We start from the raw sequence: 19,095 nt of genomic DNA, 5'->3' as shown, positions 1-19,095 counted from the left end.
ATAATTTATAAATATATAATTTAGATACTTCCTCACTAACCAGTGAATGAAATACAGAAGAAAACACAATAAAAGCCATAATTAAGGACTCCTTTACTTATAATCAACATTAGAAATACATACAACTGTTTACCTACTCTCAAATTACTTGGATATTTTAAGTAATCATCAATTTTTTATGACTTCACAGTTCTGCAATTTCATAGGAGTAAGTAGGAGGATAGCGCTAATTTTATTCTCAATAAATTATCTTTATCCACCTATCACCTATCTATCAGAGGATATGGAAAACATTATTTTCTATCTTTGCTTATGCCAAAATTATATAAAAGAACAAATACAGAAACATACAGAGAAAATCAAAAAGCAAATCTTATGATAATAAGCTTGTGTGGAGCAGGGACTAGTTTAACTATCTGTCAACATTCAAGGAGCTACCCGATAAAATGCCTTGGAAATTAGTTAAATCCAACAATGGTGTCTATAGAAATCATATGGTAAATTCTTGCCTGGGCTCTGACCAGGAAAAAAGGAATTCCCCAAACAGTATTTTTTTGATTTTCCACTAATGCCTCACCATACAGAAGAACAAAAAATTCAGTGAGTGAACTCACCTCATCAACCAAAAGCAAGTATTAAATGCCTTCAACTTGATACTGTGCTAAATATCACATAAAGAAGTAGTCAATTTCTGGTTATCTATACCAGTGAAGAGAAGTAATGGAAAATCTAAATGGACAGATCATCCACTCAGTTGGTTTAGAGTCATGACCCCACTCTATACAGCAGTGAAACTTGGCTAAAAACCAGAAAAGTAGCCATAATTTAGCTAAGAGATAATGGGTCCATTCAGTCAATTAAATATTGCCCCAAATAGGGTTTCCTAGAACATGTCATCCTAGGTGGAAATCTGGACGCTGATTGGTGGCTGGGCAGCAAGGAGATTTCATGTAAGTCAAGAACAGAACTAGAATGTCACTGTAGTTAAAGAGCTAAGAAAAAATGTCTAACATAGTCATCTACTTTGTCATTAGAGAAAATAGTTCTTATGCCAACTAAAAATTGAGGTATTCTTAATTGACTAATTTTTGAAAGTAAAGTCAATTAATTTTTATATATTTGAGAAATTCTGACATTAAAGGTATTAAAATTGAATTAAAATACCTGAAAACTGAAGGGCATCATCTTACAGCAAAGCAACAAAAAGAATGGCATTCATTTATTTAGTCAGTCCAATACTATAGACTACATAAAGTCTTCTATTCAAAGTAAATCACTGAATCTTTTATTTTAAAATGTAGGGATTTCATGACTCATACTTAACAGTTCATCACCTTTGACTCGGGTTGGATCATATTATAAACCTAGAAGCAACTTGACAGAAAAGTGAGCAAGGGGTGGGCCTCCCCTGGTGGCACGCAGGAGGTTGAGCGCAGCGCTGTGAGGCTGTCCATGGCCTCTGCAGCACTGGTTCAATCCCAGCTGGCAGGCGAGCGTCCCACATGGCATGGCAGACCTCTCCTGTCGCACTCACTGCTCCCCTCAGCAGTGTATTTCGTCAGTCTGACTGTTTTGTTCCCTGTTCTGTCTCTGGTGAATCCTCTCACCCTCCCAAGCATCTGGCCTGTACCCCGGTTCTTGTACAAATAAATAAATAAATAAATAAATCTTCAAAAAAAAAAGAAAGAAAAAGGAAAGTTATCAGGGGGCGGGGGAGTAAGTAGAGAATACCCTATTTTTAAAACAAACTTATTAATTTCATAGGATTATTAATTAAAACTCCACATGCTTTGAATGTCAATGTAAAACTGCTGCTGGTTTTATTAAATAGTGACCTGAATGAGAGCTGACTGTATCTATGGTTAGACCTACAGTTTGGGCTTCATCTCTATTTTGATAAATTTTATAAATATGCACTATCAAAGGTAAGTAAATTAGAGAAACACACATTTATTTGATTGTGTCCTTAGCAGACAAGTGCAGATTCTTAAAAGAAATTGATAGCCCCTTGTATTTATGAGCAATTTATTATCCCTAGCAAACGGTTCATTTTATACTATCTGTCCAGGAACAATTTTACCCAGCTTTGCTCCTCCACAATGTCCTTACTTTCTCCATAGGTTCTGTATGATCTATAACTATTTGAAAACTATATGGGGGAAAAACACCAGTGAAGAGAAAAGCCTCAAATCACCACACCTTTAGGGGAAACACTTCTGTCACCACAACTTGTTAACCTGGGGAGTCTCTAGTATCAACTTTTTGTAACTTTGTCAACTAAAACAAATAGCCTAAAATAACATACTAACCCTAAAAATTCTATAACATTCTAGATGTTATAGAACGTTACCGCCACCTCTAAACATTATAAATCAGATTAACAATAACTCATACTTGGAGAGCATTTTCAATTCAAATACACAAAAAATAAAACTCTATAGGAAACTAGAGCAAACTAGAGCTGTGTAGTATGCAAGCAGAAGCTAACCAAGTAAGCAATAAAGTCTGCTAGTAAATGTCCAGTGTCTTCAGGTAGGTTCAATTAGTCCTTCAGAGCATGGTAACAGGCAAAATAGCAGGCACCTCCATTAAGTTTGGAAAAAGGTTGAAAGTGAAAAGTTTTAAAAAATTGTTTTTGTTTAAATGTCTATATATCATGAAATATAATCTCATACAATTTAGAAACAAAATGAAAGTTAGGATAAATTCAATATTCATTGTATAGATGAAGACAGATTCAGAAAAGCTAATTCATAACTTTTTCTAATTTTTGATTTGTTTTTAATGTCACCTCCTATAGATTTGAATTCATTTCTCCATGATAGAAATGAAAATCAAGTTAGAAGTAACTATTTGGAGGCCTCCCTGGTGGTGCAGACGGCTGAGCGCAGCGCTGTGAAGCTGTCCCCAGCCTCTGCAGTGCCGGTTTGATCCCTTCTGGCTTCGGAGTAACCCACATGGAGAGCAGACCTCTCTTGTCTCGCCCACTGCTCCCTTCAGCAGTGTATTTCGTTAGTCTGCCTTTCTGTTCCCCACTCTGTCTCTGGTGAATCCTCCTACCCTCCCGCGCATCTGGCCTGTACCCCAGTTCTTGTATAAATAAATCTTTTTTTTTTAAAAAGTGATTATCATAGAGCTTAGAGTGCAATCCATAAATTGGAAATTGAGTGAGATTTGAGAAACCCATGTTTCTATAACAGTACTAGGCCCCACTTTTGCATGCTTGCTAAAATCCTGGGTGCGAGCTGTGAGCACTATGCATGATGGGTGAAAGTAATTGTGTCTGGATGGACAAAGAAGGCTTTTTAAGTAAATGCCTTTAAATTAAGGCCTCAAATGAATAGATGATGAGTAGAAGAAAAGAACATATCTAGTAGAAACAACCACATACTCAGGGGTCCTGAGAGAAACAAAAAAGAACGTTTGAAAGTATGACCGGGGCAAAATGTTACTGAAGAGGCCAGGAGGAGTCAGATTAGAGAGAGAGACATCAGGCCTCAGCAACACTCTGGATTTTATTCTAATCCACTGTAATAAGGAACTACCATCAGGTTTGTATTTTAGCTGCAAAATATATATAACAAACAAACTGGGTAAGAAACTTCAGAAAACCATAAAAAGAAATTCTATAATTTGGAAATGACCAATTATTTTTTCTCTTCTGACATTCCGAATCACTTTTTAAGCCTCATAAAACAATATGTAGCTTTATTTTATTTTTTTTAAAGATTTATTTATTTATTTATACAAGCACTGGGTACAGTCAGAAGCGCAGGAGGGTGAGAAGACTCACCAGAGACAAAGTGGGGAACAGAACAGGCAGACAGACGAAATACACTGCTGAGGGGAGCAGCGGGTGGCAGGAGAGGTCTGCACACCATGTGGGACCCTTGCTGGGGGCCAGGGATCAAACCAGTGCTGCAGAGGCTGCGGGCAGCTTCGCAACCCAGGGCTCAACCACTGCGCCATGGGGAAGGCCCAATATGTAGCTTTATTATAATTAACTTTTGTTCCTGATCCCTTATTTGGACCCTCTACATTCCTCCTATAAGTGAAACCATCCAAAATTGAAAAGCAAAATCAACAAGCAACTATAAACCAGAGACATTCTGCAGCGGGGAGAAGGGAGTAGGATCGAAACAAGTGGGAAGAGCACAAGGGACTATGGTGAAGGTACATGTGTGAATTGGTGGTGGGAATTTCACGGGGACTATAACGTAGATGAGAAAGCATATATTGTAAAAAAAAAAAAAAAAGAATGATGTAAAAAATATATAAAATTACTAAAAAAAAAATGTAGCAGTAAACAGCATAGTTTAAAAGTTATACTTAGTTCCATTACTGTTATTCAGCTGACATAATAACATAGGGTAATCAAAGATTGAGGGATAAACCAAAAATAACATCTTTCATCTAACTGAAATAGTTTTCAGTAATTCAGGAATACCATAGACATCTACCAGAATGTTATAGTCTATGAATTCATCAATGCTTATTTCAGTCACCTGAATAAGTATTTATCAATGCCTGATTATAAATGTTTTTCTATTATAGATTTAACAAATATTGGGCCAAAATGTGTGAGTTCTTAATAAAAAAAGAACATCACATATAAAAATCAAATACTAGAATCACAATTATTTGGTAAGTCCACACCTGTTTGTCTTTCATAATTACAAGTTAACTGAATACTTTTCCAAAGAACCTCTGATTCTGCCAGTGTTAGATATATATGTTTTGCTGTGAGAAAGCAAAAGAAAGTTCTTCCTACTTCTACACTATCAAAAACAAAAATCATACTAATCAGAAGATTCCCACCAAGAAATCCCTGACATCAATTGATACCTCACTGATAATTCAGTAAAAGAAAATTCAGAATATCCAGTCTTGATTTTTGTGAAATGGCTCATATGTCAGGGATCTTTCAAGACAACTAATCTAAAACATGCTGAAAACTGTGCAATGCAGATTCTCACTTACAGTTAAAAATACAATTTATAATTTTAGAAGTCAAACCATCAGATAGGAAATATTACTTATACATACAAATTCAGTCTCTGAGTACATAAATCTATACAATCAAAATATAAAAGTAATTGCTTTTTAAAATAATCTAAGAGAAAAATGTTTAAATTTACTGGGAGATAGGATGTTTACTAACAAATGAATTAAAGATTAGTCTAGAAAGACAAGACTATAGCTATACTAAACAACAAATAATCATTTGAAAATCTCCAAAGGTTAACATATTCTTCTCACCCAAATTTTTACATGACTTCACTCCTACCATTCTAAGTATTATGCTCCAATAAGAACTATCCTAATCTTCACCTGGCAATATTTTCAGACTGATATTATTATTCTCATTTCCTTGAATAATATCCATACTCCAGGGCCATTTTCCTGCTCATATTCAATATCATGCATGCTTGTATCAAGGTTCCTTTCTTCATATCCTGTCACAGTATCAATCACTGCCTCCTGTCCACTCAATCCACTTTTGATTTATCAGCCGCCGTCTTTCTGGACTCCATAACTCGACCCAAACCATTTTAACAAGACATTGACAAATAGCACCCAGTATCACATCAACCTGTTCCACTTAGTAAACTAAGAAACAGTAACTGTGACATCTCTGCATAAGTATTCCATTCTATTCCCCAGACTGATGTATATTAATGAGGCGATGGTATTTGAAATGCTTCTTCCACATCAGCATCTAATATGATCAAATTAGGAAATGGGATGATTTATTAAATTTTGTAGAGCTGAAATATTTCTTTATATCGCTATATGTGTGGTTTCAGAAAGTGAGCTGTTGCTTTCAATTTTTCTACTGAGGATGTGCCTGCATTTCACAGACGAATTATTGTCTTTAAAAAGATTGCAAGAAGGCAAAATGTTATTAAGCAAATGCTCAGTAAAACAAACTAAATCAGTTTTAAAATTCCTAATTTAATGTAAATCTTGGTTGTTTCACTGAAATTCAGTTTGTGATCTTATTAAGTCATATTTGCATCGTACTGTCTTGCTGTAGGACAGTTTTAAATTTATAGCATTACCGAGCAGCTTCACTTCTTGACTTTTAAGATATGTCCTCAATAAAATAATTGCTCCATAAGCACACATTTTCTTATTTTCAGATATAAGACAAAATAAAGATCAATGGGTTAATAAAAGAATAAAATAAAAATACAAAATCAACTATTTGGGTCACTTGTATAATTTTCATAGTTAGATGTTAAAATGTTTTTATTAAAGTGCTCTCCCAACTCAAATTTCAGTAACTGTTTCATGTATAGCTTAAACTTAACACAATGAATCAGTTTTTCACATTATATCTGTATATGAAAGGGATATTTCACATACTCACAAAAAAAGAATGGAAATGAGAAAGAATGTAAAACTCCCATTTTTATTACGCATTCTCATCTTACCTCATCTTCTATTTTCTAGATATCCATATAGTCCAGAAATCAAACTCTACTCATTTTAAAACTAAAGTACACCTAAGCTAACCTCGGCATACTGGGCTTAAATGCTCAAAAGTTCTCTAATGTAGTCACTAGTGATTTTTCTTTGGGCGGGGGGGGAGTCATGCACAAATCAAAAGATTAAAAATACATGAATTCTGAAGCTCTGATTTTATTCACTGATTAGAAAATACCTGTAAAATTTAAAAGAGCAATCCAATATAGGACATATAAGAGAAAGAGGAAATATTTAAAATAGCAAGGAGAGTAAAGAATAAACTGGGCTCCCAGACATTTACAACTTAAATTTTAATATGTAAATATGGATGATTTGTTTGATCACGGTTACACGGAATGCTAATCTTTACAATTTTAAAGAGACTAGTCTAATTTTAAAATTAAAACAATTTTCAGTATTATTCAAGTTGAAGAAATAACATGAAAAACAGTACACTGGTAAAATGAACCATAACTCTTCTCCTTAATACCAGAAAAGGACACCAAGAAAACTTAAAGCCTAAGAAATGCTGTCCTTTGTTCCATTAATAGATAAATAGGCATGGAGAGAACATGAGAATTAAGGATATTTTAAAATCGTTTAACTGACAAAATGTAATAAAACCGAAGCAAACTCACTATGCTATAGTATATAATAACAATTTCTTTAATTTTTTTTCATTTATTTATACAACAGCTGGGGTACAGGCCAGAGGCGCAGGAGGGCGAGAGGATTCACCAGAGACAGAGTGGGGAGCAGAACAGGCAGAACAGGCAGACAGAACTGAAAGCACTGCTGAGGGGAGCAGCGGACACCACAGGAGAGGTCTGCCATGCCATGCGGGAATCTCCCTGGACAGCTCGGAATAGAAACCACGCTGCAGAAGCTGCAGACAGCTTCACAGCGCGGCACTCAACCCACTGTGCCACCACTGGGGAGGCCCTAGAAACTATTTTTACTAATATTTTAACTGGTCTTTACAAAGTACTTTCAATACACTGTTTTCTTAAATAAATGCATTTTTGGAAATTATGTTATACTTTCTATCCAATTAATAAATATTTCCCACATGTTCTATTTGTAATACCATGTTCTTAATAAAATTTTTCCTAATTTCCTCTAATACATTATTAATTGTCCTCCTCCCTAACGCCCTTCACACTTGTACTGTACGGAATACAACTAGTAGATTTCTCATTTAGTTTTTGGTAGTGCATGCACATAAGTGTACTTATCCCACTATATCTAAATGTTTCTTGGAATAGAAACCTGTATTGCACTGAAGGTAAAAAAAAAAGTCAGAGAAAGAGCAATTAAAACATTATACTTTATGGAGTGGGAAAAAATATTTTAGATTCATTTATCTCTTTAACTCTGAAGACAGACGAATGAATGTGTCAATATCTAGGTACACAGAAATATTTGCATCATGAAGGAGAAAAGGAGGAAATAAAGTTATTCATTAGAGAAATGAATGATTTCATATGCTAAACCTTATGTTTATGTTTCATGTACTAATCCTTATATATACAGCAAAAAAGGCTACAAACAATAGTTGCTATATAAATAAATAAATACAATTTTATCAATAGGTTTATAAATAATATAACACCAATAACTGAAATTTGAAGATATTTTAAAATACTTTCTATAAAAGATGCAGCATTATAAAAGAATCACTTGATTCAACAACTACCTCATGTCACACAAAAAAGTCTTCTGTTTCACATCTTCAAACAAAATCAAAATATATCTCTATTCAAGAAAAAAAGACTATGTGAAAGAGTATAGAGTATCAATAACACCAGGAAATATTTGTCTGGGAATGCCTCACTGACAACTAAATCTGTAAAAATCTTGAATGCCAGTTACACTCAGTGGGTCGTTTGGATAGTGTAACATGTAGCAGTATTTTAGCTCCATGAGAGGCAATTAAAAAAATTAAAGTTGACTGTGGAGCCTTCAAAACATAGAAGTGACTAAAGAAGTTAGAAAACAAGTCAAGAGATTTAGTAAAAAGGGAAAAAAAGGTGAAAAGTATTAACAAATAATAACATTTCATAGATAAGAAAAAACTTGAGGCAAAAATCAATATCCATTGTTACTAAAAAACATGTTATAAAAAAACAGCTAAAAAGATTTTTCTTCAGTTTTATTAAGGGCAATCAAAAAAAAATCTAGAGTTAACAACATATTTGAAGATAATAAACTATGCACTTTCCTTCTAATACATGGGAAATATCAAGGATGCCCAAACTCACCACATTTTTTTCGACACTGAACTGGAAATCTTAGACAATGCAATGGGGCAAGAAAAATGAATGAATGGCATATATCTTAAGAAAAAAGAAGTAAAATTATCTCAAGGTAACACAATTATTTTTACAGAAAGTCCTGCTGTCTACTAGAAACTAATCTAAAAAGGTTAATGTGGTAGAAAATAGCTACTAGAACTACTAAGAGTGGCAAAGTTATAAAATTCTAATTAAATATACCAGTATATGTAAAACATATATCATGCAAAACATAATATGCAAAATATATTACAGTTTAGTATATTTCTATAACTGGCATCAATAACTAGAAAATTATATTTTAAAAAAATTTTCTTAATAGTGGCAAAAATTAAAATAAATTTAACAAAAGACATGTATGACCACTATGCTGAAAACTACATAACATTATTAGAAGAAATAAAGAAAATCCAAAGAATAAAAAATAAAAAAAAAAAAATCCAAAGAATAAAAAAAATCACAGATAACAAGATTCAATTTTTTATATCAATTTTTGCAATGCATTGATACAATTAACTCCCAATCAAGATGCCAGCAGGACCTTTTAAAGAAATTATCAAGCTAATTCTAAAATTAATAAAGAAATGAAAAAAATTAATACATGATTTCAAGACTTACAGTAAAATTATAGTAATTAAAATTGGCAGATACTGTGTAAAAACAGATCAATGACACTGGACAGTGTAGAAATAGAATCATTTTCATGTAGCTGACTGATATTCAAAAAGACCATATAGGAAGATGAAAACCTTTATAAAAACTAGTGCTAAACCACATTTGGGGTGGGGGTGGGGAACAACAAACTTCTATTCATATCCTATACCATGTGTAGAAAAAAGTTTGAGAATGACGTGAGCAAGGTGGTAGAATAGGAAGTCACAATCACTATCTATACTACATACTATAAAAATAACATTAGAACAATATACAAATCAAAATAACTTCATGAGAACTGCGAAAACCAAAAAATTTTCCTTAATCCTGGAGACAGCAAAGCCAAACCAGCCATATTGAAATGGGCAAGAAGAGCGATCACTTTACCCATTCCAAAGCCTACACAGTTCAGCTTGACTCAAGACTTCTACTCTGGAGAATGTTAGGTTAGAATAAAGAAGAACATGCACCCAACATTCTGGCTTTTCAGAATGTAACCTGAGGTGCTGGTTTCTGTCTTACCTGATTCACTACATTGATGGAACCAGCATAGTTTGGTTGTGTGGGAGCCACTGATAGCAAGGGGGGAAAGAGGTGGTTGTCTAGAGAACTAGAAAAACTGCAATTCAGCAAATAAAAGCCAACATGGCTCAGTATAACCAGAAGGCAGTCCCAAAGGTTTCTATCTTAGGAATGAAAGAGCAGAGATACACATACAATCAGAAATCCAGATATTCAGAGATTTGTCCAAGGGAATGGTATATGTCTTGCCTGATTCAGAGTACTGATGGGGAGCTGTCACACTTTTAATGTCTAGGGGCCACTGACGAAGAAGCTGGGAAGATTGGTGCCATACCACAAAACAACCTAAATTACTTCAGACACTCATCAGAAGGAGCAAGTGATTACAAACTCTTAAAAAAGAAGTCAGCAAACTGTGAAATGGGAAATTACATTTACAAGACCTGATAAGTCACAATCTCCAGGAAAAAGTTTCAATGACTCCCAGAATCTCTGCCAGAAAGATTTATAAAAGTATTCCCTTGTACAAAGTCACTTACTAAAGAATGGGAGAGGTAGTTGTTTTTTAAAAAGCATAAAATTCTGCAAAATATTACAAAGTACATGAAGAAAACAATGAGGAAATAATCTGATCAAAGTAACAACAACAAAAAAAAGTCCAAAAATAATGGAGAGCAATGAATTATCCAATAAAGAACTAAAAACAATTGTCTAAAAGACATTCAGTGATATAGGGCCTCCCTGGTGACCCAGGGGTTAAAGTCTCAGTTCTATCAAGCAATCACCAGCCACTGCAACATGAGTTTTATCCCCAGCCAGGGAGCTGACCCATAAGGCAAGGCAGACCTTTCCTGTTTCGCCTGCTGCTCTCATCAGCAGTGTATTTCAGTAGATCTGCCTGTTCTGCTCCCGACTCAGTCTCTGGTGAATCTTCTCACCCCCCACACCTCTGGCCTGCACCCTAGTCCTTATATGCATAAATAAAATAAAAATAAATCTTTTTTTTTTTTTTTAAAAAGATTTATTTATTTATTTATACGAGCACTGGGTACAGTCGGAAGCGTGGGAGGGTGAGAGAATTCACCAGAGCCAGAGCGGGGAGCAGAGTAGACAGAAGGACCAAAGTACACTGCTGAGGGGAGCAGCGGGCAGCAGGAGAGGTCTGCATGACATGTGGGACCCTCCTCCGGTGGCCGTGGAGCAGCTGGGGATCGAACCAGCGCTGCAGGAGAGGTCTGCGCGCCATGTGGGACCCTCCTCCAGTGGCTGGGGAGCAGCTGGGGATCGAACTGGCGCTGCAGATGCTGCGGGCAGCTTCACAACCCAGCACTCAACCGCTGCGCCACCGGGGAGGCCCCTAAAAATAAATCTTTTTTAAAAAAAAGGAGGTCAGTGATATATAAGAGAACTAAAGAAAGAAAGACACATGAACAAAACAAGAATATCAACCAAGAAATAAAGACTATAAAAAAATGAAACAAACAGCTCATCCCAGGGCTAAAGTATACAATAATTTAAATGAAAAAAAAATCACTAAAAAGGTTCAATAGCAGACGATCAAACAAAGAACTGATGAACTCAAACACAGGTATTTTGAAACTATCAACTCAAAAGAGCAAAAGTGAAAGATGAAAAAATCAAAGAAATCAATCATAGAACAAAATGATGGATATATGTATTAAGGTAGTTCCAAGTTGAGAAGAGATGGAGTGGGGGGGAAGTGATAGTTTCCTTGTGAAAAGTAAAATAAAGGGGTCTTGTTAAAACTAAAGGAAACCAGTCAGCAATACAAAAGCATGTAAAAATATAAAGCTCACTGGCAAATGTAAACATACAAATACAAAATACAATAATAATGTAATGGTGATATTATTACTATAATAATGTAATGGTGAATAATGTACTGGTACAGAATTTAGGAAAAAAACCTAAAAAACAACTATAAAATTATGTAAAAGGATACACATTATATAAAGATGTAATTGTTAATATAATAGGTATAAGATACACCAAGTAGCAACAATAGATCTTTCCACATCATAATTTTTTTTTGCAATGTAAAGCCTTAAACTCTTTAGTCAAAAGACACCAACTAAATGGATTAAAAAACAAGATGAAATTATATATTATCTACAAGAGACTCACCTTAGATATAAACATACAAATAAGACTGGAAGTGTAAGGATGGAAAAGATATTCCATACAAATGGCTCCCAAAAGAGCTAGGCTGGAAATATTTACATCAAAAAAAATAGACTTTAAGACAAAAATTGTAACAATTGTCACAAGAGGGCCTCCCTAGTGGCCTAGGGGTTAACGCTCAGCACTATCACCACTAAGGCCTGAGTTTGATCTCCCACCAGGGAGCTAAGTGGCACAGCAGACCTCTCCAGTCTTACCTGCTGCTCCCCTTAGCAGTGTATTTCAATAAATACACCTGTTCTGTCCCCCACTCTGTCTCTGGTGAATCCTCTCACCCCCTGCACCTCTGGCCTACCCACAGTTCTTCTATGCAAAAATAAAACAATTAAATGTCACAAGAAGCAAAGAAGGATAATTTATACTTATAAAAGGATCAATTCACCAAGAAGATAACACCTAATATCAATTATTCAAAGCTTTCAACAAATTCAAAGCAATCTCTATCAAAATTCCCATAACATTGTTTTGCAGAAATTTTAAAATTCCTAAAATTTATATGGAACCTCAAAAGACCTCAAGTAGCCAAAGCAATCTTGAAAAAGAACAAAGCTGGAGGTCTCACACTTCCTGGTTTCGAACTATATAACAAAGCTACATTCATCAAAACAGTATGGTACTGGCAAGAAAACACACTCAGGTCAATGGAACAAAATAGAGAGCCTAGAAATAAACCCAGATATGACAGATGGTCAAGTAATTTACAACAAAGGAGTCAAGGACATACAATGGAAAAAGGAGGGACTCTTCAATAAGTGGTGATGAGAAAATTGGACAGTCATAAGCAAAAGATTGAAACTAGACCCCTATTGTATACCATACACAAAAAGTCAACTCAAAATAGAATTAAGACTTGAATATAAGACCTAAAACCATAAAACTCCTGGAAGGAAATATAAGAAAATCTTGACATCAGTCTTGGCAATGACTTTTTGGATGAATACCAAAAGTAAAGGCAACAAATGCAAAAATCAACAAGTGAGACTATATCAAATTAAAAACCTGAAGATTCACATGTTCTGAGGGCTAGACTTGGGGGTCTCTCCTTTCGGTGGCAGAGCAAGAACATAGTACAAACTGAAGCTGCCAGAGTCACAGCAGAACAGGCATTGAGAAAGTTTCTTCCTGTCTTTGATAGCATATTAGTTGAATAGAGTAGCTGAAACTGCAACTAAAGGAAGCATTATGCTTCCAGAACTATGTCAAGGAAAATTATTACAAGCAACAGCAATGGCTAAAAGATCAGGCTCTAAGAAGGGAGGGGGGACTGGGGAAGAGGAAGATATTGAACTAGTCATTGTAAAAGCTGGAGATAAAGTTCTTCTCCCAGATATTGGAAGTGCCAAAGTAGTTCTAGACAACAAGGATTATTTCTTATTTAGAGATGGTGATATTCTTGAATAGTATGAGGACTGAAATCATGACTGAAGTGGCACCATATGAAGCTGCCCATTCCACTGAAGTTTCGAAATCTTTCATCAGGTAAAAAATCCCATGTATTTTTTTATAATAAACTAATGCTATCCAAACTAATGATATCCAGTGTCTCTAAAATTTAGGGTTACTGTACCTACATAAATATTTACAAACAAAAAAATATAAATGAAAATAAATAAAAAGCTTCTGTACAACAAAGGAAACCATCAACAAAATGAAAAGCCAATCTGTGGAATGGGAAAAAAAATTTGCAAATCACATATCTAACAAGGGATTAATATCCAAATATAGGGCCTCCCCGGTGGCGCAGCGGTTGAGCGCTGGGTTGCGAAGCTGCCGGCAGCCTCTGCAGCCAATCCCCAGCTGCTCCCCGGCCACCGGAGGAGGGTCCCACATGGCCCTCAGACCTCTCCTGCCGCCCACTGTTCCCCTCAGCAGTGTACTTTGGTCCTTCTGCCTGCTCTGCTCCCTGCTCTGGCTCTGGTGAATTCTCTCACCCTCCCGCGCTTCTGACTGGACCCAGTGCTTGTATAAATAAATAAAAATAAATCTTTTAAAAAAAAATCCAAATATATATATACACACACACACACATATATATAAAACTCATACAACTCATCAAAATCACACCACCTTCTCCTCTATTCAAAGACTTGATTAAACTATTCAAGGAATGGATTGTTCAATTTTCTTGTTAAACCAAGATTAACATAGAAACTCAATGAGTTTAAACATTTTGAAGTGTAAATTCCTAAAAAGTATTTTCCAAAATAACCTAATATACCAGACTAGAATGATATAATCTCTTAAAATCAGCATCTCCAGGTTATTAGTTATTTCGGTTAAATGTGGAAGTACTGAAGCAAAAGGTTGTGAAGTTGTTTCCAATAAGCCTCTGAACTTGTTTCCTTATACACAAAATAAAGGTATTTACCCTACATGACAGCCTGACAGAACTACAAACTCACATTACAAAATGAATTATGTGCTGGATTGTCTGTTGCTGAGTAGACATCACTGCCCCTTCTTTTAAGGTCTTCCTTGCATTGCAAATGAAAAGAAATTAAGGACATTTCCAGATTCCTCTCTGGAGGCAGTTGTAGGTAGATCTACCTGGGCAGAGAAGCAGCTTCCCAGGGAATAGTTTCTTGAGAACCACCCACTACAGTGCTACAAAGAAAGGGAGTTTCTTAAAGATTTCCAGTGACTTCTGAGAAAACAACCAGTTTCCATGCTGCAGGCTAAAATAATTAGTGACAGCTTCCTTAATCCCCAGAGCCCTTCCAGAGGTTATCTAAGCCTTTAATTGCCTGTGTTAAAACCCTGATACATGGAATTGAGTGGCTTCTGTTTTCCTAATCAATCTCTGATAGAGTGATACAATGCAGGGAAAATACTCTTCCACAGTGAAAAGAAGACCACACAAAAGCATAGATTATTATTTCTGTTCCCACTGATAGGAAATTTCAAATGAAGTTGTTTTCTGGTAATCAGTCTCTTTTCAGACAAATCAATACATCTAAAATAAAGCTTTCCTTCTACAAATCAATAAAACTTTTCCTTACTACAAAAATCAGCTCTCTACCTAACTTCATTTTCTCAATTAATCATTCACTCAATCAAGGCATGTTTACTAAGCAAGGCATTATGCTAGGTATCAGGAGAATTCCTCTGTAAGAGTTTATAATACATGAAAATAACAAAACATACTAGTCACAGTGCAACTTTTGCAAATTAGGAACTATATGTGAACGTGGGTCAGAGAAAGGATGTATTAAATCCGAAAAGATAAAACTAAAAAGCAATTAAGGAAGAAGAGAACTAAAGGTTAAATGGAACTGAGCATTAAGGGTAGGAAGACTGCACTGAGTATAGATGACACAATAAATTGAAAGAAAGAGCACGTTCAAAGAAACAAAGCTAGCAATTCAAAGACATCTACGATGAACAGACACGTAATACAGAGTGGCTTACACCTGGAGTATGTATAAAGGAGAGGGGACAAAGTCCAAATAATACAAGACTAAAAAAACTAAACCTAATTCTCCAACTTCATACTCCTAAGTAGAATTACAAAATTTTATGCCTAGATAACAAAATCAGCCTAATATGTCCCTACAACTACAGTCTAATCATAAATACAAAGCACTAAACATAAAAAAGGAAGTGATATTTCTGAAGAGCTGCTTTTAATCCTAACACTCTTCTGCTCAAAACCCTTCAATAACTTCTAAATGCCCACTATATCAGGTCCCTCAATACCATGGTCCCCATCCTATTCATCAGTATTGTCTACCATCACCCAACACACACAACTCTCTCCACTTAAGCTAACCTCCACTGGACCCGGAGCACAGAAAGAAAATGCTGGTGGAGTGTCACTGTGTATTAGTCAGCTCATGCTGCTATCACAAAATAGTTTATAAAACAGGTACTTATTTTCTTACAGTTCTGGACACTAGAAAGTTCAAGATCAAGCATGCTCAAAGAGAGAGAGAGTGCTCTCTCACACTGTTCTATATAAAACAGGTTTTTATTTTCTTACAGTTCTGGACACTAGAAAATTCAAGATCAAGCATGTTCAAATAGAGAGAGAGGGGCCTCCCTGGTGGCGCAAGGGATTAAGTATCAGCACTGTGAAGCTATCGGCAGCCACTGCAGCCTGGGATCAATCCCTGGCCAGGGAACTAACCCAAAAGGAGCAGCAGACCTCTCCTGTCTCACCCGCTGCTCCCCTCAGCAGTGTATTTCAGTCAATCCGCCTATTCTGCTCCCCATTCACCTTCTGCACCTCTGGTCTACACTCCAGCTCTTGTATGCATAAATAAATTAAATAAATCTTTTTTTTTTTTTTTAGGGTGTATTTTTTTTTTTTAATAGAGGCATGTTTTTTTTTTTATTTATTTATTTGTTTGTTTTGTTTTGTTTATACATGCACTGGGTACAGTCAGAAGTGCGGGAGGGTGAGAGAATTCACCAGAGCCAGAGCGGGGAGCAGAGCAGGCAGGAGGACCAAAGTACACTGCTGAGGGGAGCAGCGGGCGGCAGGAGAGGTCTGCGCGCCATGTGGGACCCTCCTCTGGTGGCCGGGGACAAGCCGGGGATCGAACCGGCGCCGCACAGGCAGCGGGCAGCTTCGCAACCCAACGCTCAACCGCTGCACCACCGGGGAGGCCCAATTAAATAAATCTTAAAAAAAGAGAGAGCGGTTTCTCACACTGTTCTTCTAAGGCCACCAGTTCTAATGGATTAAGGTTCCCACCTTATAACCTCACTTAACCTTAATTATCTCCGTAAAGACCCTATCACCCTATCTCCAAACATAGTTACTTTGGGCATTAGGGCTTCAACATACATATTTTGGAGGGACACAAACACTCATTCCATAACATTCTGGCTATTTCTCGGGTTCAACCTTAAGAGATTTTGCAGCTTCTGCTCTTACCCTCTTGAAATACTTCCTCCATCATGTGGGAAAAGCCCTGCTTGGACTGCTGGAGGATAAATCAGAGGGGAAGAAAGACATCCTAGACAACTGCTAAGAGCCAGCACCAAATGCCATATATATGAGTGAGACCACACTGGACTAGTTCCAATCAATCTAACAAATAGTTACAGCCACATGAACGACCCAAAGTGAAACCAGCAAAACTGCCATCTGAGTTCAGTCAAAATTGTAGAATTGTGAGAAGATAAATGATTGCTGCTTTACACCAATAAATTTGGGAATAGTCCATTACAAAGTAATAAATATCTAACATGGCATACCTTCTTGTTCTGCTTTTTGACCTAGACCTCTGAACTCTATAGGATTTCCCTCGACCCCTTGAACGACTTCGACTTCGTTTTCTTCTAGATCCATAAGAAGAGCTACTGCTTGATCGATGCCTGCGTCTGAAATAAAATATATCCAAATATTATGGCCAAAAAAATTTCTGTTATGGGTAAAAATGACAAATCATCTCAATTCTAAAAGAATCATCTCATTTTTATTAGGTCTCACTACTATCAAATAGAAACAAAGTTAAATGTTATTCCTCTTGAACAGTCAAGATATATGATTCATAATTTGGTGACTAGATCAGCTAAGTTGTATAAAGTTGCATACAATCCTTTCAAATATTACAGGTAATATAAGAACCATACCGGTTTATATTTGTCTACAAAGAATAGGCAAGGAATGAGGCACTAGATTCATGGGTTGGCCAGGCTAAACAAAAAACAACCCTTTGAATGAGACTTAATCATCATAAATATGTAACTACTCAGAGAAAAATGTTTTAAAGCACAAAACATGTGAACTCTAAAATCACCTTCTTTCATAAGAATGTGAGCGAGGCTGCAGATCTCTGGACCACGATCTTGACTTTGACCTCGATTTCCTTCCACTTTTCTTTCGGTTGTATGTTCTACTATCTGAAGAACTACTTGAAGACGACCGTCTTCGATGTTTCTTTTTTCTCTTGCTTCTGCTTTCTTCTTCAGTATCAGATGACCGGCGTCCCATTTCTACAAGTTTAAATTTAAAAAAACAAAAAAACATTTCTGACATAATGGCAAATGGATGAAATTTAGTCTAACAGTTTTTATAAAACTTTGTAAAAACTTCAGAAGTCTTATTTAAAGTAAATTTTTAAATGTACCTGGCTTCTTTATAGACAAGACATGAGAAACAACTCTAGTGCGGTCTTCTAGAATATCAATGAACTGTTTGTACAGTTAATGAACAATTTAAATTTGTCCTACATTTTTTCAAATGTTTCTCAAAGAAATCAATCCTAAGGACAGTTCATTATGACAATTTTCTTCTATTTTTAGTGGTTTAAAGATTAATCCTTCATTTTCATATTCCCTAAAGATAAGACATCTTACTATCTTGTATAATTAAATTTTTCTAACTGAAAATTCTAAAATTTTAAATGGTATGACCTCATTAGGCATCAACAAAGGATAGTTTAAAACAATACATTATCATAATTTCACTTCTGTAATTTGGGGGAAGAAAGGTTAATTAAAGTACTAAAGTTGAGGGGGTTATTGTAAAGTCAGTCAAATCTTCACACAGCTACTATATATATAGTAGTAATATAATCTTTCATATATAAAGTAGTAATTGTATAGTATTATATAGTATAACATAGCAATATAATCTTTTTAGAAAACAATCTAATAGAGTCATAAAAAATGTTGATTTTTTTTTGACCAAGCAATCCCACTTCTAGATACATAATCAGAAAATTTTTTCTTAGACAGATATATTCACTTATATGATTATTAAAATTACTTCTACAACAACCATAATTTAATAAAATATATGCATGAGTAAACAAAAAATGAAAACAACTGATAATATTTAAGTAACAACACTGAGTAGTTTTTTTTTTTTTTAAGCTATTTCCTATCTGGTTATGGTAATGCTTGTATATTTAGTATACAAAAAAGGAAAAAACAAATAGAACTTAAGGTTTTCATATTTAGGATTTAACTTAGATGACAAAAAGTTTACTTGCCTTGGCCT

At 35.4% G+C, this 19,095-nt stretch overlaps 1 protein-coding gene across 1 annotated transcript in view; it reads right to left on the bottom strand.

Annotated features, from left to right (window-relative positions):
- Positions 1-18,084, bottom strand: part of RSRC1 (arginine and serine rich coiled-coil 1) — a gene marked incomplete at its 5' end in the record, with an annotated part of 300,599 nt that extends 282,515 nt beyond the window's left edge. The window contains 2 exons of the mRNA XM_084232251.1: positions 17,346-17,471; positions 17,891-18,084. Coding sequence (XP_084088377.1) covers positions 17,346-17,471; positions 17,891-18,084 — 320 coding nt within the window. The remainder of the gene's footprint in view (positions 1-17,345; positions 17,472-17,890) is intronic.
- Between the last annotated feature and the right edge of the window lie 1,011 nt (positions 18,085-19,095).

The sequence above is a fragment of the Talpa europaea genome (genome assembly GCF_964194135.1).
Source record: "Talpa europaea genome assembly, chromosome: 4".
Taxonomy (NCBI): domain Eukaryota; kingdom Metazoa; phylum Chordata; class Mammalia; order Eulipotyphla; family Talpidae; genus Talpa; species Talpa europaea.
This window is presented reverse-complemented; position numbering and strand designations above follow the sequence as displayed.